The sequence below is a fragment of the Pinus tabuliformis genome, chromosome 4_1, assembly GCF_031772625.1.
Source record: "Pinus tabuliformis cultivar Carrire ecotype Pingquan chromosome 4_1, CPIR1, whole genome shotgun sequence".
Classification (NCBI taxonomy): Eukaryota; Viridiplantae; Streptophyta; class Pinopsida; order Pinales; family Pinaceae; genus Pinus; species Pinus tabuliformis.
In genome coordinates this window covers 55,372,599-55,399,753 of record NC_142303.1, presented here as the reverse complement: position 1 = coordinate 55,399,753, position 27,155 = coordinate 55,372,599, and the positions used below count along the sequence as shown (strand labels likewise).

At 38.3% G+C, this 27,155-nt stretch overlaps 1 protein-coding gene across 1 annotated transcript; it reads left to right on the top strand.

The window, feature by feature from the left end:
• The first annotated feature begins 1,158 nt into the window (after window positions 1-1,158).
• On the top strand, window positions 1,159-26,900 carry LOC149174127 (UDP-rhamnose/UDP-galactose transporter 5-like). The gene is made up of 5 exons (XM_089420749.1): window positions 1,159-1,225; window positions 24,608-24,682; window positions 25,014-25,198; window positions 26,451-26,467; window positions 26,627-26,900. Exons 1-5 carry the CDS (start codon window positions 1,159-1,161, stop codon window positions 26,898-26,900), a joined length of 618 nt encoding a protein of 205 aa, XP_089276875.1.
• Window positions 26,901-27,155: the final 255 nt, after the last annotated feature.

Genomic DNA, 27,155 nt, shown 5'->3' with positions numbered 1-27,155 from the left:
ACATACGAAGTTGTATGCAATGTTGCGCAAGTGTCATCACGATTGTTCAATGATCTATCTCAAGTGTCACACTTGTCGCTCTCACCCTTTAGTCAATCACACTGAGCATATGTTGTCTTGTTGGTTTGAGGTGTCTTGTTGTCGAGTCATGTTGAGTGTGTGTTCGCAAGGTCATGTATACACGAGTTCACTCGCTCACACACTTAACCATTTTGCCAAAAATATGTCGATCATACCACCCTCCATCAGCCAGACCTCCACTGAGCTGCACTACACAGTCTCAGCCCTTAGTGACTAAGCACTGTTGCCAAGAACTGCGCAGAGCTTGAGGCTGCCCTCCAGGAAGTCTGCATTGCGCAATTATGGAATCAACCTAGCTAACTGTCACCCAGAACAACACATAAGTTGCCTAAGAATCCATCTCAGTCTATGCTTCCTGCAAGCGATCCATCAAGCCTCCCATTAGTCAACTGTAGAATTTGACTTGGGCACTGACCCAGAGTTGCACTCATCCCAAAAACTATGTGGAAGATGTCAGCCTGCCTACCTGCAATGACTGAAGAAATTGCGCAGACATGAGGGATAGGAACCTGCTGCCTGTCACTACACTGTCTCTGGAAATTGCGTAGTTTTGTCAATCAGCCCCCTTGTCAGCATGCTAGCCACTTCTCCTAAAAATTGCGCAGTTTTCATGAACAGTCCACCTACGGCCCGACACCCTGCTCAACTCGGAAACTATGCAAACATGTCATGCATGACTACCTCCTAGATTTGCGTAGTTCTAGCCAGCAAGCTTTCGCAGTCTGATCCTGACCTCCTATGGAAATCTGCGCAGTTTTCACTACCAGTGCCTCCTGCTGCCCACATTGCCTTCGCCAGAAAAATTGTGCAGTTCTGCTTCCCAGCTGAGCCAGATCCCACAGATGTCATTGTTGTCTTGGACTACTCAACCCAACCTCTTAGTGACCTCTGTGCAATTTTTCCTGACAGTGCCTCGGAGCCTCGCATCCTGGCTTGACATGTGCTTTGCGCTGTTTCAGAGACTTATCCTCTCTCCCAGTCACCTGCACCCAGAAACGGAAGGCAATGCATCATGATAGACTAGGGGATTTCTAGATTTGATGTCGTCTCATCATGAGTGATTGTGAAAATAGGTACATGGATGAGACATGGCACGATGACGAATGGGGTGAACAAGGAGTGCATGCTAGAAGACTTGATCACGGTTGGATGAACACATGAAGCATACCAAGTAGCAAGCGAAGGAGACACGTGCACATGCATGGGCCATCAAGTGAACACTAAGACCATTGAAGACTCCTCACACTTTTCCATGCGGAGGTGAAGCTATGGTACACCACATGCACACTTATCACTCAATAACACAACAACTCGACACGAATAGCAAAACCAACATGTGCATAACAACAATGTCATGTCGGGTTGTGTCATGAGTTGCCTCGGCCACATCACTATTTTGGGTCATACTTGTGTAATCAATGTAATGTAACATGAAAGTCAAAGAGACCCACGAATGAAGTTAAAGAGTCATGTAAGTCGAACAGTCATGAGGGAAGTCGAAGAGTCACAAGGGCCAATTTCACCCTTGGCTATATATACCCCTCATTTGTACATGCAAAGCAATTTTCACCTTGACTCCTTCCACATAGCCTTGAGAGTTTGTAGTCTTTTCTTTGAGGAGTGAGCAGTGGCTCGAATGCCCCGCTATCCGGGTTAATGATGTATGGTGTACAGATGTGTCTTGGAACTTTCTCTTAATTCAAAAGTCTGTTAATAGGCCAACACATTTTCACACATCTATTGTATTTGTTTGTAAGACTATTCTTTGGATGGTTGTAATGCATGTGGTTTTAACCTGTAATAAGATAGTTGAACTATTTGAGTTGTTTTAGTGCATATGTTGTATCAGTTGTTAACGATGTCTTGCCTGTGTGGACTATTCCACTGAACACTCAACAGGTTCATTCTTGTAAACTTGTTATAACGATCATCACACTCGTTTAGACTACTCCGCTGGGTGTTGTACATGCTATCTGTTCACCTTTGTGTTTGTGACTGCTGCATTCGTGTGGACTACTTCGCCGGAAGCTGCGCAAATCTTGCTGTGTTGTGTGTCTCTAACATAGTCGGGAGTCTTCCCTTTCGACTTGAGACTCATTGTCACCCTCTCCTTCTGTAGTAAAATAGCCTAGACACAAGCTACACTAAGCATTCACTAGGCACACGAACCTCGTTGTTTAAAGATGAAGTATACCACTATCATGTGCTGACAAGCAAGAGCAACGGGCCATTGTACCAGATGGGACTCCTACACCGAACGGTGTGAGGTCTGGTTGAGACTTCATACTACAGAGATCTCCTGAATATTGGTGGATGCAACATTGTCATTATTATCAAACACATGAAAGTAAATGGAGCATTAGTAAGACCAAAAGGAACAACAACGAACTCATAATTTTTGAAAATAGCAACAAGAAATGCTAAATATAGAAGTGCTAAAAATAACATTGCTATAAATAGCATTTCGGGATACATTCCAATTTTAGTTAGTCCCTGAACTAAAATTGAGAATTAAAATTCGAATTTGATCTTAGCAGTTGTTTGAAAAATAATTAATTAATTCATCTTGAGTTAATTAGTTGGAGAAAATCAAACATGAAGTCTATGTGAAGACATGCAATAGTTTTCCCTTTGATTGAGGAAGTTATCCCTTAATTAAAGTGATTAGGATGAGTTGTACTTTGAGTTGTAATTAGTTAGCTCAGTTAACTAAGTTAAGTCCAATTAGATTAGTTCCAACAGTTTGTGGAAATGATTGTGAGTTCTGTTAGTTAATGCATGCATGCATGTAACTACTTGTTATAGACATTATTTGGGAACTACAACCCCAAGCATAAAATGCCAATAAACCAAGGGCTCCTAAGTCCCTAAAAGTGTTGTTCCAACCCCTAAAAGAACAAGGTCAACTGATGACAGCTTCTCCCAGAAGTTCTCCATGAAAAACTACTCAGAACTGGTCAAAACTGAATCATTTCACCTGCTCCATAGGCAAAGTGCGTTGCATCTCACCTAAATACACACAGTGGGTGCGTTGCATTTCAAAAAGCCCTTCTATGGGGTGCGATGGGCGAGAAGAGACAAATGGCAGTGTCAATCCACGAGGTGGAGAAGCATGGAATCTTCCAGAAACTTCTCCTGTGACACTTGCCTCTCTGAATTCGACCAGGGATGAGTAAGAGATCATCAATCTCCAAGTGGAAGCAAGAAATATCAGAGGGAAGACACTAATCAAATCACAAGCTGACTCATCTCCCTTACAGACATCTATATATGGATCCCTCATCCCAGAGATCCGGAGGCTGGAATTTTGCATCTTGTAAGGAATTGTTGTTGGTTTCTTGAGGCAACATCATAGTGTTGGGTGATCTAAGCTTTGCATGAGGTGAAGAAGGGCTTACTTGCTGAGAGGATGATGCTGGGTCAGAACAACTGGTTGTAACTCTCTTGGCTCTTTCTTGATTATCAATAAAGCTATTCAAGTTTTCCTCCATACTCTTGTGTTATTTATGTTTTGTGCATTTGTATGGTCAATTTACATCTGATCCTAGATTGTTTATGATAATAGATCCATGTTCTCGTATAGTGTTATGCTGCTTTGATTCTACAGGTACTCTATGAAGTTGGGTATACAAGAAAGCAAGTAGAAAAGGACTATCAGAAGAGAGAGGAATTAAGCAAGGAACCAAGCACAAGACAGAGGTTGGTCTTCTTTATTCTTCTCTCATCTATCTTTCATAAAGGAAAATGAAAGTAGTTTTACTTTGTTTGTTTCTAAGGTACCTACCTGCCTTAGTGGGATTAGCAGTTCTGCATAGACCCTTTTCCCTGTAACAAAATGGTGACTCCGCTGGGGAGCGACTAGGTTGTTTGTTTATCTACATTTGTTTACTTTATAAACTTACAGACGGAGCCTGAAGTTGAGCCAGGTAGCCTTCGAACTGCATTTGCTATGCAAATGCAAGGTAGATAAATGCCACTTCATTCAATCTTCGGGTTTTGTTTATGAATTAAACGACTGATTTACAAACTCTCTAATTGCCCTTGTGGTGGCTCTAATAACCTCCTTATATCTACCCCTGTGATTGATTTACTGATTACCACTTGCTCGGCCAAAATCCCTGAACTGAACTGCAAACTGTGACCCGGAACCCAATCAAAGTCTTGTCCCTGACCCAGCGCACTGTCTGTTCTGTGAATCTCAAATTTAGCGCACTTCCCGAGTGTAGTAGGTGCATTTCATTTCAAATTCACTGTGTTACAGGTGCGCTGATCAGACTAGGCATTGTTCCTAAATTTTGGTTTCTGTGTTCACTCTTTTCAGATTTATTCAAGAGTTTTGCTGCCTGTAGTCAGTACACCTCTGTTTGAAACCCCTTTCCTTGTTGTTATTCCGCCTCCATTGTGTAAAGAACTATAAATGTTTTTGCGTATTTGTTGAGTCATTTTCAGTTCTCCTTTGCAAAGAAGTAACGTAATTGTACTATCGTTTCTTGATTTGAAAGTGTCGCAAGTGTCGTTTTCAGTCATAGAAGAGAGTCTGATTGCTCTTGATAGTCGATTACCCTGTTACTATTGTATTTGATCTGAATTAGTAGTTTTTCTAGTGTCGAAAGCAATTTTTCATTTCCAAATCGCAAAGTGTTGTCATTGTCTCCATTTTGATTTTGAAAAGAAACTTGTTAGCAATTGTCACTTTGAAAAATAATTCAGATTTGCGCATTAGAATTCTTTTTATCATTCACATATTAAGAAGGCTGAAAACAAATACATGCATGTGCATTTTCATTTAGACTGTTTGATTGGTTTGATTTAGGACAATGCATATAGTGTGTGCTCTTTGCTCTTTGTTGAAAGAATACTGTCTCTCTTTCCTTAGTAGCTAGGATTTTCATTGCACAAAGAAGATAAAACGACTGTTTATCATCTTAGATTGCATTTTAGGAATTGTATATCTACATCACGTGGTGAACCTGAAAGGCAAATTTCTTAAGCAAGATCAACTATAAAATAAATTTAATGAATCTAACAACGCTTTGGAACCTAACGCACAACATCTAGAAGTCTAGGCTAGAGACGTATTCCGGCGTCGTAAAGCCTGGTAACTGTTGTTTTCACTGTTGGTTGGGTGATTCCTCCACTTTGAGACGATAAGTGCCAGTACAGACTTGTGCTCCCACGTATTGTTGAGTATATTTTGGGAGACCACAATAGGCTTAATCCTTTATCCATAGGAAGCTGTGTCTTCCACCCTATCGATCGCAATGCAATGAACACAGCATTTGGGAAGATTGACTGCCGTACTGTAAAAAGTATTCTACAGTTTTGTGATTGGTTTGGTAATCCCTCTGCCTAGATTTCCAGAGCAGTCCCTTTCATTCATTTTCAGACTCCTTAACGGAAAAGGTTCATCTGAGCACTTGTCACTTCAGGCTCATTAAAAATCGAAGGCGACTAGAGTCATCTTTTGTTTTTTCTCGACTCTTAAAAATTGAAAAAACAAGTTGTGTCAAAGAGTCTAAAATTCATCTAATTCAGAAACATACTTCCCCTTGATTTTAGTTGATCGAGTAATCCGCAATCGTGGAAGAAAGTCAATTGAAACCCCGTCGTTCGCGGAGGCTTACGAGTCAACCGTCTTTGTCTCCAGAATCGAAACTATTACGGACAAAGAGAACTCGTTTAACCGGTTCCAAATCTCCTGGTAAAGTTAGAACAAGTGTTCCAACAACATCAGAGACTCCGGTTACTCCAAACATTTCTGGTATCCCTGCCTTTACAGAAGAAGTTCAGCAGCCACCGAAGGACAGTAGTACTGATCCTAGTCTGAGGGTAAACACTTGTGTTACTGAACCAGTTTCATCTACAACCGGTTCGGAGAGTGTTGTTCCCCAAACATCTGTCGCTGCAGATTCCATACCTTCTTCGGCACTAGAAATATTTTACGGACCTGACGGTCTACCTCTTCCACCTGGTTTGATTGCTATAGAAGAGATTGTGGAGGATCCTCCATCTAGTACTCCATCGTAATTTGGAGTCGGGATCACTCTGTATCCTTCTTCATCAGAAATTAGTCTACCGCCAGCGGAAGCTCCTATAGAATCGCTAGGTAATCTTTTGGATAGACTAGAAATGTCTGAACAACCGTCAACATCTAGGACTGTGTCATCTGACACAGCGACGGCAGAACTTCCTGCTGTCACTCCAACAATGTTCGCCGGTATACCATCTGTCCCAACTAGCTCTCAATCGCTAGAAGGGGCCCACTCAGGGGCTATTTCAACAGTATGGTCCGTTCCTGTTTGTTCATCCGAAATAGTATCCAGAAACTCTTATGTTGAGTCTCAACAAATTGATCCTTCAGGATGTCAATTTGGGTAGTCCGGTCCTCAAGGGAAAACCATTCCTTTAAGTACCGGATTACCGCCGTATGGGGGGCAGTATACCCTTTCATTGTCTCCTCCGGGAGGACAGCCATACGGGAGTTCACAACAAAATTCAGGTTATGTTGGAATTACATCTAGCAGTTGGGTGCCGATACTGCCTCAACAACCAAGAGTTGTATATTCAATGCAACAATGTTTACCTATGTCAAACATACCAACTATGCCAGCTATTGTGACAGTGTCACAAGTACAAGCGCTGCATGTTGTATGCTAACCTCAGGTTTCTCAGGTTGTAATGCAACAGCCTCTTGACCCTGCAACTCAACCACAATCGCCTACTGGTAGAATGACACAGGCCCAAACGAGTACAATTACCCCTCATCTTGGTCAAACAGTTAGTATCGGGCAACATCACATGACTTCACAACCCTGGCTGGTGCAATACCAACAACCGCAATTCCAACAAGTATACCAAGGATCTGAGCAACAAATCTTTGCAAATAGTGGGCAGCCATATATTCAAAACGGTCAAATTCAACCATTCTACAATGGTTATGCCCACCAACCTTACCAAAGTTACCAACATCAAATGCATTATGCTGGTATGCAAAGACCAGCTGCTCAGGCGATTCCATCTTATCCTGGGTATGCTTCGCCTACCCTGAATCAACAGTTACCCTTCGTGGCGACTTTAGAGTTACCGGATCTAAATCGGTTAACAAACGATCCAATCACTTACGCCCCTTGGTGGCTAGCGATTCCGCATAAACTTCCATCAAATATTCCTAAATTTAATGGAAATCCGGGTGAAGATCCGTCGAATCATGTGATGACCTTTCATCTGTGGTGTTCATCAAACACCATAAATGATGATTCGATTAGGCTTCTCCTTTTTCAGAGGATGTTAACTGGTCTGGCAGCAAAATGGTATATCGAATTGCCCAGAGCTTCGTTTGAAAACTTCAGTACGCTAGCCACAACCTTTTTAACCGATTTTCAGTTACCAATAAGGTACGAAACGGGAACAGAACTTCTTACCAATTTCAAACAAACAACGGCCACTCACATATCTGATCATATTCATGAGTGGCGACGTCGTCGTAGAATGGTAAAAACGTATGTTCCTGATCAGCTTTTAGCTAAATGGTTTATTAAGTCTTTGTTACCTTCCATTACAGAAGATGTGGCAAAAGGGGGAGTCATCACCGAAGAGCAAGTTATTGCTCGTGCGCAATATTTAGACTTGATTTACACTCAGTCTGGCACGCTCTACGATAAAATACCTGACGCTCCCAGACCGGAATTCTCGGTCCCTCCCCCTCCTAAATCAAACAATGACTCTCATGCCGGCGATGGCGTGATTGGCACGACAGACACGAAATCGACAAAGGCTACATCTAAAAAGGCCCGTAAGATTTCCAGTCAAAATGCAAAAGAAGAACTTCTTGCCTCGGAAGTAAATGTCGTCTCGACTGATAAAGGCAAAGAAATCAAGCAACCAGGAGGCAAGAGGAAAAACAAAGGGAAGAAGAAGAAACAAGAGGAATCATCACCTGAAAAATCTTCTGCAAACCCTCCTGGAAATAGGAAACCAAAAAATCCATGCTTTATATGCGATGAGGATCATTGTACAGCAGATTGTCCACACAGAGCTGAGCTTAGAAATTCTTCAAGAATTCAAAAACCTCAGCAGTATTAACTGATCCGTTTCCGAATCCAGGAACAAATCTGGTTGACAATGGAAATGCTTCCCCGTCTCAAGTGCTGATGTTTTCAGTTTCCAAACAGCAAAATGATGCTTTGATATCGACAAGGAACAAAGATTACGGGAATCCACAGCTGTCGAATAACAAGGATAAAGATCAACCTAGTAGTTCGACAACAACTTCGACAGAAGTTGCGCCAACCATCATTCCTGAGTTGAAAATAAAACCGCCAAAGGGAGTAGTACACAAGTGGACATTTAATCCTCGTGCTAGAGCAGCACAGATTATAATATAGTGGAAGATCTGGCCCAATCGCCATCCGCTATGTCGACACTTGAGGTACTGCAAAATTGCCCATCCCAAAAGCAGGCTTTATTATCAGCTATCGGTGGGATAGACCCAAAGGATTCCAATATTGTATCCTTTAATCATAAAGGATACTATCCTCAGTTACCAGCTCAACTAGCTTTCCTCGTTCAAGTGAAAGCCCTCAACAAAACTGTTCATCGAACAATTATTGATGAGGGGGCATCTACATGTATTATGTCGATGAGTTGCTGGAAAACTTTAGGATCTCCAACCTTGTCGCGATCTTCGACGACATTAAAATTATTCGACGGACGAACATATACCCCATATGGTATTCTAAGTAACTTGCAGGTTGAACTAGGAGGGAAAACAGTAGAAATAGATGTCGAAGTAATTGACGGAAACCTCGATTACAACATCCTACTGGGAAGACCATGGATATATGCTATGGCTGCTGTTGTGTCGACCTATTTTAGGAAGATTGCATTTCCCTTTCAAGGAGGGATTACAATCGTCGATCAACAAACCTTCCTCCCCAATGGTTCTCAAGTTACGGGAAGCATTCCAATGATCCATGGAAGCCCTCATTCGCTTCAAAATATCGGAGTAGGCCTACTAAAAGACCCTATATTAATGGGAACTTTTGCCCTTCCACCTCCAATAAATCTGGCGGAAGTAGCATCGGTAGGAACCTGCAATATGATATCTTCGATTGAAAAGATCTCAGAAAACGATATAAACATGGATCATACGCAAGTATTGCCTCCAAGCCCAATGGAAATATTGTAGCAATCAATGTTCCTAGCATGGGAGGCAGACCCAAATCAACGCTCATCGAGCGTTTTGATAGATAGGTCTAAGGAATATGACACCCCTTCAGATCCTTGGTCGTAAGTGTGTTACACCGATGAAGGAATTGTTCAATCAATGGTAATTAAAGGGGCACCATGGGAAGATTACCACCATCGTTCCCTTCTTCCGGATTGTGAAAAAGATATTCCTGATGACCTTCATCATCCTTCAGTTTTTTATTTCCTATCAAATATTGTAAACACGATGGATTCTGAGCGAAACTTGTCCAACATTGAAGAGACTATCGCCATAAATATCTCGACCAAAACAGATGTTGTAGAGAATATTAATGTTGGCAAATGTTGTTCTCCTTCAGAACTGGAAATATATAACGCTCTTTTTCGCGAATTCAGAGATGTCTTTGCTTGGTCATATAATGAAATGCCAGGCATTGACTCGAGTATCATTGAACACGAAATCAAGATGTATCCAAATGTCAAACCGGTATGACAACGGCTACGGCAGGTGCACCCCAAGAAAGCCGCTGCCATCAAGGCAAAAGTTGAAAAACTTCTCCATGCTGGTTTTATTTACCCGATTCCTCTAACCGATTGGGTATCGAACATTGTTCCTGTTATGAAAAAACAAGGAACGGTTAGAGTGTGCGTCGATTATAGGGATGTAAATCAAGCTTGTCCAAAAGACAACTACCCTACACCCATCATTGACCAGATAATTGATGAGTGCGCCGGATGCAAAATCTTTTCATTTATGGATGGATTCTCCGGGTATAATCAAATAAATATCTGCCCACAGGACCAGTCAAAGACTGCATTTATTTGTCCGTGGGGCACATTCGCATATCAAAAATTACCCTTTGGTTTAAAGAACGCAAGGGCAACATTTCAGAGGGCAATGAATTATGCCTTCCATGACATCAAAAACATCGTTCAACCATATCTCGACGACCTTTCGGCTCATTCGCGAAAGCGGACTGATCATCCGCAGCATTTAAGAGCGATATTTCTACGTTGCCGACACTACAAGATACGGCTCAATCCACACAAATGTGTGTTCTGTGTCAGTTCTGGTCGTTTACTTGGCTTTGTAGTCTCAAAGGACGGGATTCATCTCGACCCATGTAAGGTTCAGACAATCATAAATTTGCCTCCACCTTCGAATTTGCTTCAGATTCAGAAACCCCAAGGGAAAGCAAACTTTCTGAGGAGGTTCATTCCAAATTACGCCGAACTCGCTAAAGGTTATACATGCCTATTGAAAAAGGAAGTGCCCTTCATCTGGGATCAGGTTGCGCAAGCTTCCTTTGATGCTTTAAAAGAATCCCTAATGAAAGCATCATTAATGTGCGCTCCCGATTATCAAAAAGACTTTAACCTGTATCTGGCTATAGCAGATACAACCATCGCAATGGTTTTAGTTCAAGAAGACAACGGAATTGAACATCTTATATATTATTTGAGTAAGAACTTAAATGATACAGAAAGCAAATATTGTTATGTTGAAAAGCTAGCGCTCGCAGCTGTTCGAACGATACAGAGATTTCGACACTATGTCCTCTTTCGAAAAACTACCATTCTGTCAGATTGCAACCCCATGACTTATATATTGTCGCGACAGTTGCTGGGGGGCAAATATTCAAAATGGATTAGCAATTCTACAAGATTTTGACCTGGAATTTGTAAAATCCAAGTCAAATAAAGCCCTGGTTTTCGCAGAATTATTATGCGATCTCCCATCGTCATCCAACGATGAAACATCCGAAGAAACTATCATGGATGAATCTTTGTTTCTGATATCTTCAAGCAATCCGTGGTATGGAGATATAATCATCTATCTCCAAACCCAAAAATATAGGCCTAATACCTCCCGCTCTGAACAAAAACGTATTTGATACCAATCAAAAGACTACATGATCGTCGGTGATACACTTTACCGTCATGGTGTCGATACAGTTCTATGGAGATGCCTCACCCATGAGGAGGCCGAAAAAGTCCTGAATGATTGCCATTCAGGCGCGTGTGGGGGGAATCAATCCAATTATGCTACGATGCAAAAAAATTTACGAGCAGGATACTTCTGGCTAACAATGTTCAAATATTGCATAACCGCAGTCAGAAGTTGCCATGCCTGTCAAATTTTTGATAGCAAAACCAGAAGACCACCCGCACCTCTGCAGCCAATAGTTGCTATTGGGCCATTCGCCAAATGGGGCATCGATTTCATGACATGTAACCCCACCTCGACCGGGGGGCATGGGTATATCATAGTCGCAGTTGACTATTTTACCAAATGGGCCGAGGCGATGCCTACATTAGATAACACTGGTGAAACAGCTGCCCTCTTCTTTTTCAATCATGTAGTCGCCAGATTCAGCATCCCACAGGCTATAGTCACAGATCATGGATCGCATTTTCGCAATCACATGATGGTCGAATTAGCTGCCAAATTAGGGTTGTCGCATGACAGCTCTACTCCATATTACCCGCAAGCCAACGGACAAGTTGAAGCAATCAACAAGGTCCTGAAGCGCATGCTGCAAAGGATGATTGGAGTTCACAAAAGGAGTTGGCACCTGATCCTGTACTCAGCCTTGTGGGCATACCGAACATCGGTAAGAAATGCAACCGGGTTTACACCTTTCCAACTGGTGTATGGCCTAGAAGCAATCTTACCTGTTCAGTGCGAAATCTCGTCCCTCAAACTCGCAATCGACCTTCTCCCCGGAACTTCAGAAGAGGAGGCTCATTTCTTGGAACTAATCCAATTGGATGAAACCCGTCGTGATGCCGCTTTGGCTAACGAAGCCCATAAGAAACGAGTCAAGGCGCAGTTCGACAAGAATGTCAAACCCTGTGTCTTCTCAGAAGGTGACTTGGTCTTGCTTTATGACCAAGAATACGATAAATTAGGAGCAGGTAAATTCAAGTCTTTATGAATGGGCCCCTATATTGTTAAGCGAGTGTTAGCAAAAGGAACCTACGAGTTAATGGATTATGACGGGATTCCACTGGCACAACCTCGTAATGGGTTGTACCTTAAGCGTTACTATGCATGATTCAGTGTGGTAACCTATATGCTTTTGTTACATTTTTGTTTTCGCTAAAGTATTTGTTTTGGTCAAGTAAATCCGCTTTTTACATTTGTCGCAGATGTCGAACCTATTGGAATCTTTTGTTGGATATGCCGATGGAGCAAGTCGTAGTTCGCGGAACCTATCTTCTGCGGCGAGTTAGTAAGTTTCAGAGGGGTATGTATTGGTCGATCAATGAATAACATCGCTGAATATAGCGCGTTGATAGAACTTCTCTCTGATGCCATCACACATGGCATACGCTGACTGGTCGTCAGGCTAGACTCACAGCTCGTCATACTACAACTCACTGGTATCTACTCCATCCGAAATCCAGCTATCTATCGCATGTTCCTAAGGGTCAAGATTTTGGAAAGGCAATTTGATTTTATTCAATATCAACATATTTCCAGAAGCTTAAACACATTAACTGACTCATTAGCAAATTATGTGTTAGATAGACATTTGCAACATTTATAAAAAGAAGCATCTCATCAATATTTGCATCAGGATCATGTAACTTAACCAAAATAAAACTCTGAAAATCAAAAATATATATATAACTGTTTATGGTTTACACATAATGTTCTGTAACCAAGACAAAATTGGTCAAATGACCCAAAACTCAAAACGCTAGGGGGCACCCTAGTCTAATGATGCTAGTGATAACAAGTCACCGCCTGTGCAATCATGCGTAAAAGCCTAGTCCATCGACTTGGCACGCCAGTAGTATGTCGCTGCAACCTCAAAGGCAGCTCGTCAGTCCTCACATCTGGAATACCGAGAGTGAGGCCCTCGACCTGATCCTGTAATGCTGAAAGAGTCTCGGCCACATCAAGGTCGCGAAGGATAGCCCTTCCCACAGCCTCTCCTGCTGGGGCGGTAGCTGGCACTCTCAGGCGTACTACTGGTCGAACGAGACCAACATCTGCATGAGCACATGAGTTCTGATTAGTCTTGACAGAGTAAAGCACAAGGACATTATAAAAGAAAAACGATAAACAGAAATATGGTCAAGAATTTACCAATGGCACCCCACTGTTCGCCAGCCGGCAGTACCAAATCTGGGTCACCCCGGAAGTCCATACCAGCATATGGATACTCGGAATAAACCATCTCCTGACGATCAAACCACCTGAAGAAGGTATCAGAAAAGGAAATCTGAGATTGACCAGCATGCCTAGACATATGGTCGACCCATCTCTGCATACGTGGTTCAGTCGGTGGAGGTAAACCGAGTGCAATATACTGCGGTTGCATCAGTGGTATCTTTTCCAAGGCAAAGGTGGTCAAAATAGAACCATATCCAAAGTTCTTCAGTCTCCCGCTTTTCACCTTGGTCAACTATTCTTTCATCACAAGGAGTACTGCGTCACACCAGTTGAACACCTTCGGTTCGAGACATTCCAAGGCGTACTGCATATAAGACCGGTTCGCCACATGAAGAGCCGCACCACCAGCCATCCTACCAAAAGTGAACAGAATGGTCCTCAAAGACCTGTCAGTGACATCTCGGATGATGATCTTGCCATCTTTACTCGGCTGAGATCCCTCTCTGCAATACCTACGAACATAATCTCTCACAGATTCACCTCCACGGGCCGAACCTGATAAAGAGATGGGGGCACCCCACCTCGATAAGCCGGTCAAAAAATAGATGTCCACTATAGTCAAGGGGATGGATTTGCCCCTAATTTGGAACACCTGGCTGGTAGGATCCCAAACATCGAGCAAATACTGCAGCAAGTTGATTTGTTGTCTCATGCTAGAGATGTGGAAAAACTTCAACAAGCCACAGTTCCGCAGTGCGTTTACTGTAACCGGATCATGTAAAGCAAGCATGTCCTCTTCTTCATGCTCACGTTCTCGCCATGTAATAGTCATCTTACTCCAATAAATCTCTGAAAGCAAACAAGAGAAGAGTTAGATCCTGATTTGGTGAGAAACAGGCAAAAATTTCCATCAAAAACTGTGCACAGATTTCCCTCCTTGCGCCCATCGCACCTCCAGCTTAGTCCTGGGTGCGTTGCATGTCAACTGCCCAGTGAATAGGCTAACATACAATGCACCTTTCGATGCAGAAAGGGTGCGATGGAGCCAGGGTGAGTTTTTCAAACCCCAGAGGCTCAGAAAAACCAGAAATCAGGCTCAGAATGCAAAATGGAAAGGATGAAATGAAAGAGCTCAGGTTTAGCTCCTACCTGGTCCAGACGGCGCCGAAAATCGTCCACAGAATCTCCCGAAATCAGCTGGTGAAAATCAAAGGGGAAAAGCACCTCCAAAGCTCCAACAAGCCAGAGTTCAAATGAAATGGTAAAATGAGAGGTAAAAGCACTTTTAAATTACTTTTTACGTAATTCGAGTAAAATATTAGTGTCCTAACTCATTTTTCAAACATATATTGTTCATTTCTAACTAGTTTGATGAAGCAATTGAGCATGCAGTACAGTCTTTGAAAGAACAAAGCTATTAATGGTAAAGTCAAGAAATGACCGTTATATCGAGCAGTTTTAACGCGGACTTCATGCTCGTTAAAAAATAAACATAAGCAATGAGCAAATGTTTCCCCCAACATTTAAGATCATTAAAAAATGAACCAATTTCTGGTAAATAACCGTCGTGAATGTAGTACTTCAGCCTTTAAAGCCTTGGTCGTGTTCTCATCATCACCTCCACTTTGTATTGGCCGATCATTCACCTCCACTTGATTGTTTACCCCTTTTGAGGAACAGCTGCGAAGAGTGATCCCGTTAGCCATCCTTGTAACACTGTCATGATTGGAAAATTCCAAACCTTACCTGGAATCAGCTGCTACCCAAATTTATCACTCGTTCCTCAAAGACGAGTCTCCTTTAAGCTCTTTTCAACTGACTCGTAAAATATGAAAAGATTGTTGAGCCATTGGCATCTCCAGCTCGTTAAAGTGACCGGAAGTGCTATCCCTCCTTTAGATTTTAATCTTTTTGGACCTGAGGGATTATTACACAAAAAGATCGAGCGCTTGTTTTGTTCGGCTCGTTAAAAGTATCGAAAATTCATCCCTTATGTATTGTTTTATACTTTTTCGGACTTAAGGGATTAGATGACGAAAAAGGATTTTTGGAGTTTCCTTTACGTCCCTTTTCAGACTCTCTAAAATTGAAAAGGACCGAGTTATCTTTGTCGTTAAACTCGTTAAAACCTAATAGCGACAAACTTGTCCATAACAGACAAGAACGAGTTTCACTATCGCTAGGCTCGTTAAAACATAGTGATGGGTTTGCCCAAAGGGAAAATTATATAACAAGCATATGTTATCCTCCTCAAGCTTGACAAAAATAAAGAGGTACTGGTCAGCAATGACTGGGGAAAAATTGGGAAGAAAACTTGAAGAAACTTTGTTGGTAGCAAGTCGCTCTTGAACATGACACTTTCACTCCGCATCCAAGTCGGGTTGGGTTGTTTCATTCACCGGTCACATCACCATGGTCACATCACACCATCCACATTTGGGGTTAATGCTAACAATCCATCATGTCAGTGTCACCAATATGTTCAAGAGAAGTCACTCAGAGAATTCACCTGTGTCTCACCTGCTGCAATACATTTACGCTCCATTCTTTCATGACCGCCACCCTGAACCTTATATCACCAGACCGTTTTGACCTCCATTAAAATCATTTGCTCCGTTCCATGTCATTGATGTTGGATTCATTAAGGCCCTCCTATGACGGATCGCTTCTTTTCGACATCAGCTCATTATCCAAGAAGTCGATCTAGGAACACCCATTTCAGTACTTTGAAGCTTGCATGCCTCAATGGCAAGTTTCTCACTTCCGGTGACAGGTTTACATCAATGGCCTTCGACCGAAAGATTTTGCATGGTGTTCGATGCCAAGTCCCTTATTCACACCACGTGAATTGTACTGAAGTACCTTGAGGATCATTATCATTATCGGTGATTCCTCTCGCGCCTATTAACAGCTTACATCATTGGCTGGTAATCAGGCGATGTCTTTCCATGTTCGACTCCAGAACATCTCTCGCATGGATCGACTTGTACTTTGAGTGAAGATCGAACGAGATTGAAGACCCCGGATCTAGTTTCATCCATCCAGGCTACGATATGAAAATAAAGACATCAAATGTACATCATTGCTGCACAGATAATCATCCAATCTATGGGATGATGGCTCCTCTAGAATCATCAGTCTACACTCAGACGATTTTCTATCCTATGTACATGAAAATGAATTTATAAAGCTAAGCATGGGAATGCCCGCCTCAGCTAGATCATGAAAATATTATGAATATAATGTATTGTATTGTATCTTATTACAGGTCTCCTTCTAGCTTGAAAGAACTTCGGATCCTCATGATAAATCATTTCACCCGACATCAAAAAAGATTAACGACCTCATGCTTTAGGGGGCAACTGTTATAGACATTTTTGGGCACTACAACCCCAAGCATAAAATTTCCATAAACCAAGGGCTCCTAAGTCCCTAAAAGTGTTGTTCCAACCCCTAAAAGAACAAGGTCAACTGATTACAGCTTCTCCTAGAAGTTCTCCATGAAAAACTACTCAGAACTGGTCAAAACTGGATCATTTCACCTGCTCCATAGGCAAAGTGCGTTGCATCTCACCTAAATACACACAGTGGGTGCATTGCATTTCAAAAATCCCTTCTATGGGGTGCGATGGGCGAGAAGAGACAAATGGCAGTGTCAATCCGTGAGGTGGAGAAGCATGGAATCTTCCAGAAACTTCTCCTGTGACACTTGCCTCTCTGAATTCGACCAGGGATGAGTAAGAGATCATCAATCTCCAAGTGGAAGCAAGAACTATCAGAGGGAAGACACTAATCAAATCACAAGCTGACTCATCTCCCTTACAGACATCTATATATGGATCCCTCATCCCAGAGATCCGGAGGCTGGAATTTTGCATCTTGTAAGGAATTGTTGTTGGTTTCTTGAGGCAACATCATAGTGTTGGGTGATCTAAGCTTTGCATGAGGTGAAGAAGGGCTTACTTGCTAAGAGGATGATGCTGGGTCAGAACAACTGGTTGTAACTCTCTTGGCTCTTTCTTGATTATCAATAAAGCTATTCAAGTTTTCCTCCAAACTCTTGTGTTATTTATGTTTTGTGCATTTGTATGGTCAATTTACATCCGATCCTAGATTGTTTATGATAATAGATCCATGTTCTCGTATAGTGTTATGCTGCTTTGATTCTACAGGTACTCTGTGAAGTTGGGTATACAAGAAAGCAAGTAGCAAAGGACTATCAGAAGAGAGAGGAATCGAGCAAGGAACCAAGCGCAAGACAGAGGTTGGTCTCCTTTATTCTTCTCTCATCTATCTTTCATAAAGGAAAACGAAAGTAGTTTTACTTTGTTTGTTTCTAAGGTAGCTACCCGCCTTAGTGGTATTAGCAGTTCTGCATAGACACTTTTCCCTGTAACACTACTGCACTCCAGTAACTGAATATTCTCTCATAAATAACTGATGCATGTCAGTTCAATCATAGACCCAGTTGAGATCAGATGATGGGACAGTGTACTATCAGTTGCAGGAATATTCCATTGAGGATATCTCTTGCATGTAGAAGGAATTCATTCCTTGGAGATTGCGTAGTTACTTCTAATTTTGGTGAGTTGTGAGAGAGGTGAATTCACACAGGTGGCAGCCAGAGGACCCAGGAGAAACTGCGCAAGGAAATAGGAGGCTTGGAGGACTGAAGGAAGGCATATGTGTTGTCTATTCAGTCTATGAGCAGTATTGAGGGATTATACTGAGAGCTAGATAGCTTGTGAGCTAAAGCTTTGTGTAATCCGGAGATATTTCCACCTGTATGATAATACAGAGATCGAAGTTTTTAGCTGAGGCCTTCCCCAGAGTATTCTTTTGTGTTCATGTGTGATTGATTTCTCATTCTCTGTTATATGTGTTCTATTTGATCTTGCTCAAAATCGATTAAGCTTCCACAAGTTTGTTTGTAGAAGTAGATAAAGTATTTTTCTTTAGTATATTGCATTATCTGGTGATCTACAGTGGGAATTTCTACATGGTATCGGAGCAAAGGTGATCAAAGCAAAGAACATTATACAAAAAAGGGAGAAGTTCGAAGTTTGAAGTTCCTGATTATAGAAATCGAATTCTTATCACATCTCAAATTTCACCAATGGCGTTCAATGGTTTGAGAGTTGAGTATGCCCTGGATGATAGCTTGAATTATATAGCCTGGAAGGATCGCATGGAAGCGGTATTAGAGGGAAATGGTTTGAAGGACTTCATTGATCAAGAAGTCCCTAAGCCAACAGCTGCTAATGCCCAAGAATTGGCGAAATGGAAGAAATGTGTGGCTAGAGCGAGGAGGATTCTTTTGCAAGGAGTTGGAGACCACATAGTCTTGAGTCTCCATGGGAAGGAGACATCGTTTTCAATGTGGAAAACATTAAAGTATCTATATCAAAACAACAACGATCAGAGGAAGCTGGCACTAAAAGACAAGCTTCAAAAAATCAAGTGTGAAAAGGGCGACACAATCTCTACATATCTGAACAAGCTCACCACCTGCAGGGATGAGCTTGGAAGTGTAGGGATCATGATAGCCGATGATGACATCGTGAGTCTTACTCTCCTCGGTCTTCCTAAGAGCTGGCATAGTTACCAAGACTCGGTAAATGGAAGAGAGAAACTGCCAGATTGGGAACGACTGTGGTCGGATCTAATGCAGGAGGAGATAAGGAGAAGCACCAGATATGGATCTTCATCAAAGCAAGATGATGAATAAAATATAGCCTTAGCAAGTAAGGTGAGGAAAGGGAAGGGGAAGGCTTCCCATTCCAAATCGAGTTCTTCCCATGGTGGGAAGAATATTGACAAATCGAAAGTGTGATGCTTTCATTGTCATGAGGTGGGCCATTATGCTACGAATTGTCCACAGAAGAAATCCAAGAAGGGATCCTCGAAAGGATCAGATGGCGAGGCACTGGCCTCATAGTTCGAATTGGATTTCACTCTCATCGCATGCATGGTTTCATCGATGGTGGGTTGTGTTTGGTACCTGGACAGTGGAGCCTCATTCCACATGACTGACGACAAGAGTTTATTCAGTGCCTTAGAGGAGAAGGACCTCCAGATGCGCATAGAGATGGGCGATGATGGAAAGTACCGTGTTTCAGGTGAAGGTACGGTTGTGTTTTAGAGGGATCATGGAGCTCCTCTCACCTTGACTGATGCTTATTCTTTATAATAATATGGTATTAAAGGTTCCTAAAACACCATGGATGGAAAGGTTCTGCCATCTCTGTGAGAATACGAACATCAAGGATGAAAATCACTTCCTCTTAGAGTGCCCCGCGTACAAACACATTAGATCTCAGTTTCAAAATATTTGTTGCATTTTACGTTGTCAAAATTACAGTGAGCTCGGGAGGCTTCTCTCCAAGCTTTTTGAGCATAGGTATAAAATCTTAAATCAAACTAAATAATTCGTTTCTTTAGGTCCAATAGACCAAATTTTGGTCTCAGTGGACGTTAACCATCATCATCATCATCATCAATTACTTCATTAATATATATACTCTTAACATCTCTTTACCTTATTCTTTATAATAATCTGGTATTAAACCTTATTAGTATTTAAATATAAACTATTTATAACTTATTCTTAACTCCTTATTAATTTTTAAAGTATTCTTAACGATACATTACTATTATTCGTACTCATATCTTGCTAGTTTATAACTAAATTTATAATATTAAATAATTACCTTTCCCTTTTAATCTTTCTCTTAACTTCTCTTAACCTTAGACATTATAATATGTTAACCTCATTATTATTTAATATTATATAACAACTATTTTTATTAATATTTATAACCCCCTTATAACTTTTTATTATTTAATATTATATATAATATCCTAACAACTATTTTTATTAATATTTTAAACTTATTCTTAACATGATTCCTAACACTAATTTATAACTAAATTCAAAATATGAAATAATTTATAACTAATTTTAGAATATTAAATAATTCATACCTACCTTTTTAAGAATTTTAGAATTTTTAAAATAAAACTATATGTTTAACTAATCTCCAATGGCTAGTTTTCAACAACTAACCTTGGGCAATGATGCATCCCTGCTATTTATTCATGAAGATTGTATGATTTTTTTCCACCTTGTCCTCAAGATAAACCGCATTAGTTGGTCATCAACTAAATTCTAATGATGTGATTAATGCGAAAGACATTTATCTAGTCAATTTATCTTTCCAGGATCTTATTTCATAACCCATCCTTTTTTCCATGGTATTCTTCTCTAATGTGGCTTATATAAAGGTACTCTCAATTTAAATTACCATTTTAAATTCAATTAGTACACAAATACATATGAGAATATGTTCCACATTTTAAATCAATAAAAAAAATTAAAACATCTTTTCATATATATATTATTATTATTATTATTATTTTATTTTATTTTTTTTCCAGACTTCTGTGATCCATAATGAATTAAGCAAAGTCTTTCGGTAGAAATCATATAAGAGAAATTTTTGGCAGAAGTGTTTCGAACCAACAAGTGTGTTCATCATAAGGACCATATGAAGAGGCAAACCATGGCAAAGGCTTAAATAGAGAGCAATTTAGAGACATAATTTCAAGAAACGACTATATTTGAACAATAATATTTAAATTATGATATTAATTTATTAATATATTAAAAATAAATATTATTAAAAAAAAACAAATATTATTAAAAACAAACGACTATATTAATTTATTAATATATTAAAAACAAATATTATTTGTATCCGCGTTGTGTCCCGGGTGGTTGGGACGGAGCAATATTGCCCTCTCCATCCGGGTTTGAATCGCGCCTACATGTTGGGATGTTGTACGTATCATATGTTGACTATTGCTAGGTTGTTGTCAGTGTGACGCAATGATTTGTAAGAATATCGGTTGTACAGATATTGTAAATAATGTAATATATAATGCTTCTTCTGCACCACCGCCCCCTTTAAAAAAAAAACGGCTATATTAAATGGCTAGTTTTTGATAAATAAAATTTTAAATAATGATATTAGTTTATTAATTTATTAAAAAATATTAATAAGTCACGGCGATATTAAATGGCTAGTTTTTGAAAAATAATATTTAAATTAATTTATTAAAACTAAATATTACTAGATTTTGAAAAATAATATTTAAATAATGATATTAGTTTATTAATTTATTAAAAAATATTAATAAGTCACGGTGATATTAAATGGCTAGTTTTTGAAAAATAATATTTAAATTAAGATATTAATTTATTAATTTATTAAAAACAAATATTAATAAGTAACTGCTATATTAAACAACTAGTTTTTGAAGAATAAAAAAAAAGTCAAACTCTAAACAAGGAGGGAAGTCAAAAATTATAAAAAAGAGTTAATACCCTAATTGAAACAAGATCATTTAATACATAAATTAATTAATGGAAATAAAATAAACTAAATAAAAAATAATTAATAGAAAAATAAATAAAACAAAACAAAAATATACACAAGTCAACAGATATATATATATATATATATATATATATATTCAAATAAAAGTAATCAATAAATAAAACAGGGTCAACAATAAAATATGGGGTTGAGGCCCATTAAACAAATGACAAAAATACTAAAAGGAGTTAAGAACGAATAGGATGATAAAATACATAAAAAACACGAAGGATCAAGAAAACAAACTCTAATGAAGAATAAATCAACAAAAAATACTATAAAAAAGATGCCAATACCTACCTAGATAAACAAACAAAATAAATCCCAAAAAGAAACCTAAAAAACTAGGAGGACATGACAGGGACCCAACTTCTACTAATATTCCAACCATCGTCTCTATTCAAATTATTGGGTCTTTTTTCAGTTTCTAGGGTCTCCCTCAATTTACGATGATGGAAATGGCTACCCCTAGAAATGACTTGGGCCTCCTCAATGCAGATGTGATGCTTAGATTTATCTGCATGCTCTGCCAAAGCATAGGAGTGGGTCCTGCCATGCTTGATGTCAGTGGCATGCTCAAGAATCCTTTGATTAATCGAGCAACTAGAAATTTTTAAAGAATTTTTTTATAAAAAAAATAAATATAAAATGAAGAGAACCCTATGCACACATAGAATATTCAAAAAACAGTGCAAAAAAGATTATATAGGGACAAGGAGAGAAGAGGAACTTTATAAATTCAAAAGTGAAAAGAAAAGTTCAAAAAATTTAATTAAATTAATTATAAATGAAAGTTAGAAATTCATAAGTGGATAGAACGTTGGAGAAAATTTGAAATTAAATTAAAACAAATTAAGAATAAGCTAATGATTCATTTCAAGCACGGATCTAACTTATTTATTTAGGTGCAAACTTGTTTTAGAGTGCAAAAGACAATGTGTAATTTTTCATTGTTTAAATTGTATTTTTGAATGTTATAATTTAAACTTGTAAGTCCAAAAAAAATTGTTGGATTTTGACAGAGAAATCATATACTTAAAAACAGATTGAACTGTAAAATACTGAGACCTAGACCACTTCAAATGTTTTAACCATAAAGAATTATTTTTTCAATAGCTTTATATGATGTATATAAAATATTTTACATAACATGTGCATTGAGCCATTTGATCAGCACACATTCAAATGTTTTTTTGTTAATATATTTTTAAGAATACGTCAATATTAATTCATATTAAAATATTTTATTTGTAACCCACATTGAATATTTTATTATATTAGGTCATATGGACAACTAATTAAAAATGCATAACATATTTTGTTTTCTTTTTTATTATAATGGACATTTATTTTCTATTTAGAAAATATTTTATTTTTATATTAATAGGGACACATGACAACTCTAAGTTGAGTGCGGACACGCCTTCATATTGGGCTATAGAATGAGCCTCTCGGCTCAAAAATAGACATTAGAATTTCATACTGGGCTATAGAATGAGCCTCTTGGCTCAAAAATAGACATTAGAATTGCATTGCTCTCCAGCCTAGTATGGAAGAAATATTGTAATATCATGTTTTATCCTATTATGTAAACATTTTGACTTGATGAAATCACATAAAATTAAATTAAATTAAATATAAAATAAAATAAAATAAAGTTAACAACTAAAATAAAATTGAGGTAAAATAGTCAATTTACCTTTTAACCCATGTTTTTTCTATGGTATTCTTCTCTAATGTGGCTTATATAAAAATACTCTCATTTTGAAGAATATGTTTCACATTTTAAATGGATAAAAAAGATTTAAAACACTTTTGAATATATAAATATATATTTTAAAGAACTTTTATAATATATATATATATATATATATAATGAAGAGAAATGTAGGCACACCTAGAATGATCATAAAAGAATGCAAAAAAAATTATATTCAAAAGTGAAAAGAAAAGTTGCAGAAAATTTAAATTAAATTAATAATAAATGAACGTTATAAATTCATAAGTGGAAAGGAAAGTTGGAGAAAAATTGAAATGAAATTTAAATAAATTAAGAATAAGCCAATGTAGATTCATTTTAAGCACAGATCTAACATGGGCCCATAGGGATCAAATTTCTTCATGTGCAAGCTTATTTTAGAGTACAAAAAACAATATGTAATTTTTCATTATTTAAATTGTACTTTTGAATGTTATGGAGATTACATAATTTAAACTTGTAAGTCCAAAAAAACTTTGTTGGATTGAATTGTAAAACACTGAGATCACTTCAAATGGTTTAACCATCAAAACTTATTTTTTCGATAGCTTTATATGATATATACATAAAAAATAAATAAAAATTAAACAATATATAAAATATTTTACATAACATGTGCATTGAGCCATTTTATCACCTCACATTAAAATGGATTTTTTGTTATTAATATATTTTTAAGTATACATCAATATTAAATCATATTAAAATATTTTATTCATAAACCACATTGGATATTTTATTATATACAACATAAAAATATTTTCTTTTAACCTTATTTTTGTGTATATATATATAGATGAAGTTGATATGGACATAAAGTAGCAATTGCACCACATGTTGCAAAGGAAACGTCGTAAGGCACTAAATATTGGTAACATTTCATATGAGGAACTATTGACTGTAGAATAATAGGCTCATTATGTTAAGTAAAATATTTAGTGAGGAGATGATTTCCAGGTGCTTAAAAATAAACAAAGCTTCTACTCAAATATAAAGTATTCTTTGTAAGCACATTTGTTGGGATTATTATGGTTAACAAAGGTCTCATGGCTAGATATGGCTTCACTTTTGGTCAGTCTCATCTTGTAAATCTCCTGCTATTTAATTTCATCAGATTGAAGCATTTTTAATTTCAGAGTTTATTGATATTTATTCTCTGGTTAGATGGCTCTGTTTGATTTTTTACTTGTTTTTTGTACAAAGCATTAAGCTTGAAACCTTTTCTCTAATGTGGAATTTTGATACATATACATTTCTGTGTGAGAGAGAGAGGGAGTTTGAGTGATTTGCATTTATTTCTATTCTAGGTCAGAACACTGCTCATAATTTGGGGGAATGGGAAAATTTTGTTAGATTAATTCTTTGATCTCTGAAGTGGAGTTCTTGTTTTCTTTCTATGCAACTACTACATTGACAGGCTTACATTTTGGAATGACCACACTGATGACAATTATTCTTCGTTGTATGGGTTATATCCAGCCTTCCCATTTACCTTTCTTCGAGCTTGCAAAATTTGTGATATGTGCCAATTTCTCCATTGTTGGCATGAATGTCAGTCTCATGTGGAATTTTGTTGGTTTTTACCAGGTGAGATTGATACACTTACTTTCTTTGTTTTTCAAACAAGTATGCCACTCCTTTGTAGGATTTAAATCAATACACTTCATTTCTCACCTTTTATGTTCATTTGTATGTAAATAAACAACTTAGCTGCTGTCAGAGTTACTGAGAATTGTTGGAATTTTTTTATATGGAACCTAATACATACTAAAAATATTGCATCCAATAAAAGTGTTGAAAGTATGGAAAATTGCAGGAACATATAAAATTTCAAAGTGAAAAATGTGATGCAAATTCTTGAAATTTGTTATTCAACATACATTAAATGAGGAACCAAACAAAGAAATGACAAAGAAAATCAAGCAGCAAAGGAAGAATATCAATGCCAGAGATCAAATCATTATTATGATCCTAGAATCCTTCTTAAAATTCATAATATTGGCAGATAAATATTTCCTGACTTCCTATCTGTAAATGCCATAAGTTGAACTATTAGATTTTTGGGAGTATTTTAATGCAATGTTCTTCCAATCCCACATCCCTGTGGCTTCTTGCCAATTGGCATGTATCATATTTTAGTAAACAATTAGGGCCCTTAGATAAGCATGCTTCCTGTTGGTGGAGTCTATTGAATGGTTCAGAACTCATTCGTTACAATCTCTTGCTCATATTGAATTTTATTATTTAAATATCTAAACTTTTTTATGAGGTTCACTTTGTATTGCAGTTTTGAGCATGATAACTATATTTTGTTGTTTTGAATGTAATGCCTTGTTTTTGTTAAGATTTAGTTTCTTATATGAGCTTCTATTTGTTGTGCAGATAACAAAGTTGAGTTGATCCGAATTTAAATAGGAACACAACAAATTACAGATATAACCATAAACACAGAGATGCAGCAGAAATAACACTTCCTTTGATTAATATTAAATAATGAAATATGCGTACAAATAGTATGGAAATGAGACTAGCTCGGTGATGGTAGCTTATCTCCGAGAAGAGATGTGGTGGTTACATGCCTCTGAACTGCGTTACAATGAGGCTCAAGGGCCTTTTTATTATTGAACAATAAGAGCAAACCCTAAACAACCAAAACCCTAACCCGAGGAGATGTAACACCAAGATTTTATGGGCCCCGTTGGGGTTAGTTGGACAACCAACTTCCCGGGGTTGTGACTTGGTCATATTATCTCCATTTGACGTGCATGATACCCTGTTGGAAAGATCTCTCAGAGGACTACGACGAAAAATATGATTATCAAAAAATAGTTGGCGGTAGATTGCCAAAAAAACATCGTTTAGGGCCTCAAAACGGCTCCGAAAGTTTAGGACCTGAAAAACTGCTAAAAATAGTAAATTTTGCTACAATTAAGGAAACTGAAAAACTGAAAGAGACAGTGGTGGGGGTCCAAGTGGGATAGGTGGGTGGTCACCAACATCCACCTGGATCATCAGCATGATACTTGTATCTTGCTTTTTTGAAGTTCTCTTTCACAAGATTCGTTATTCAAGAGATACCAAGTTAAGTATAATAGTAGTGCTAGTTGGTGTAGCAATATGTACTGTCACAGATGTCAGTGTCAATACTAAAGGTTTTGTAGCTGCTGCGATTGTAGTATGGAGCACTTCTATGCAACAATATGCAAGTCTTAAATCATCCTTTGACTACACTTTTCTATGTTTCACTAATGTCAAAGACATACAATATTTTGTTGTTGTTTGCATTTGAGGTACTTCAATTTCGTTGATTAGGCTAGTAAATGTTTCGCTATTTTCTGATACAAAGCTCTTTTATGTTGTTGTATACACAATATGTTCACTACCTGTTGGAACTGGCTGAACTTGATCATGAAAATAATTAAGCCTTAGAAACCGTGAACAATAGCTCAAATGTCCTTGTTATACCACAGAGCATCTTTATCAAGTTGAAGAGACCTCACTAAAGTTTATTCTCATCTTCCACAAGGTTGAGATGTTTCAAAGA

Coding starts and splice junctions, on each gene's coding strand:
- LOC149174127 (XM_089420749.1), top strand. CDS start 1,159: ATGGATGAGACATGGCACGATGACGAATGGGGTGAACAAGGAGTGCAT. Junction 1,226..24,607: donor TGCTAGAAGACTTGATCACG/GTTGGATGAACA, acceptor TCAAATATAAAG/TATTCTTTGTAAGCACATTT. Junction 24,683..25,013: donor TAGATATGGCTTCACTTTTG/GTCAGTCTCATC, acceptor CTTTCTATGCAA/CTACTACATTGACAGGCTTA.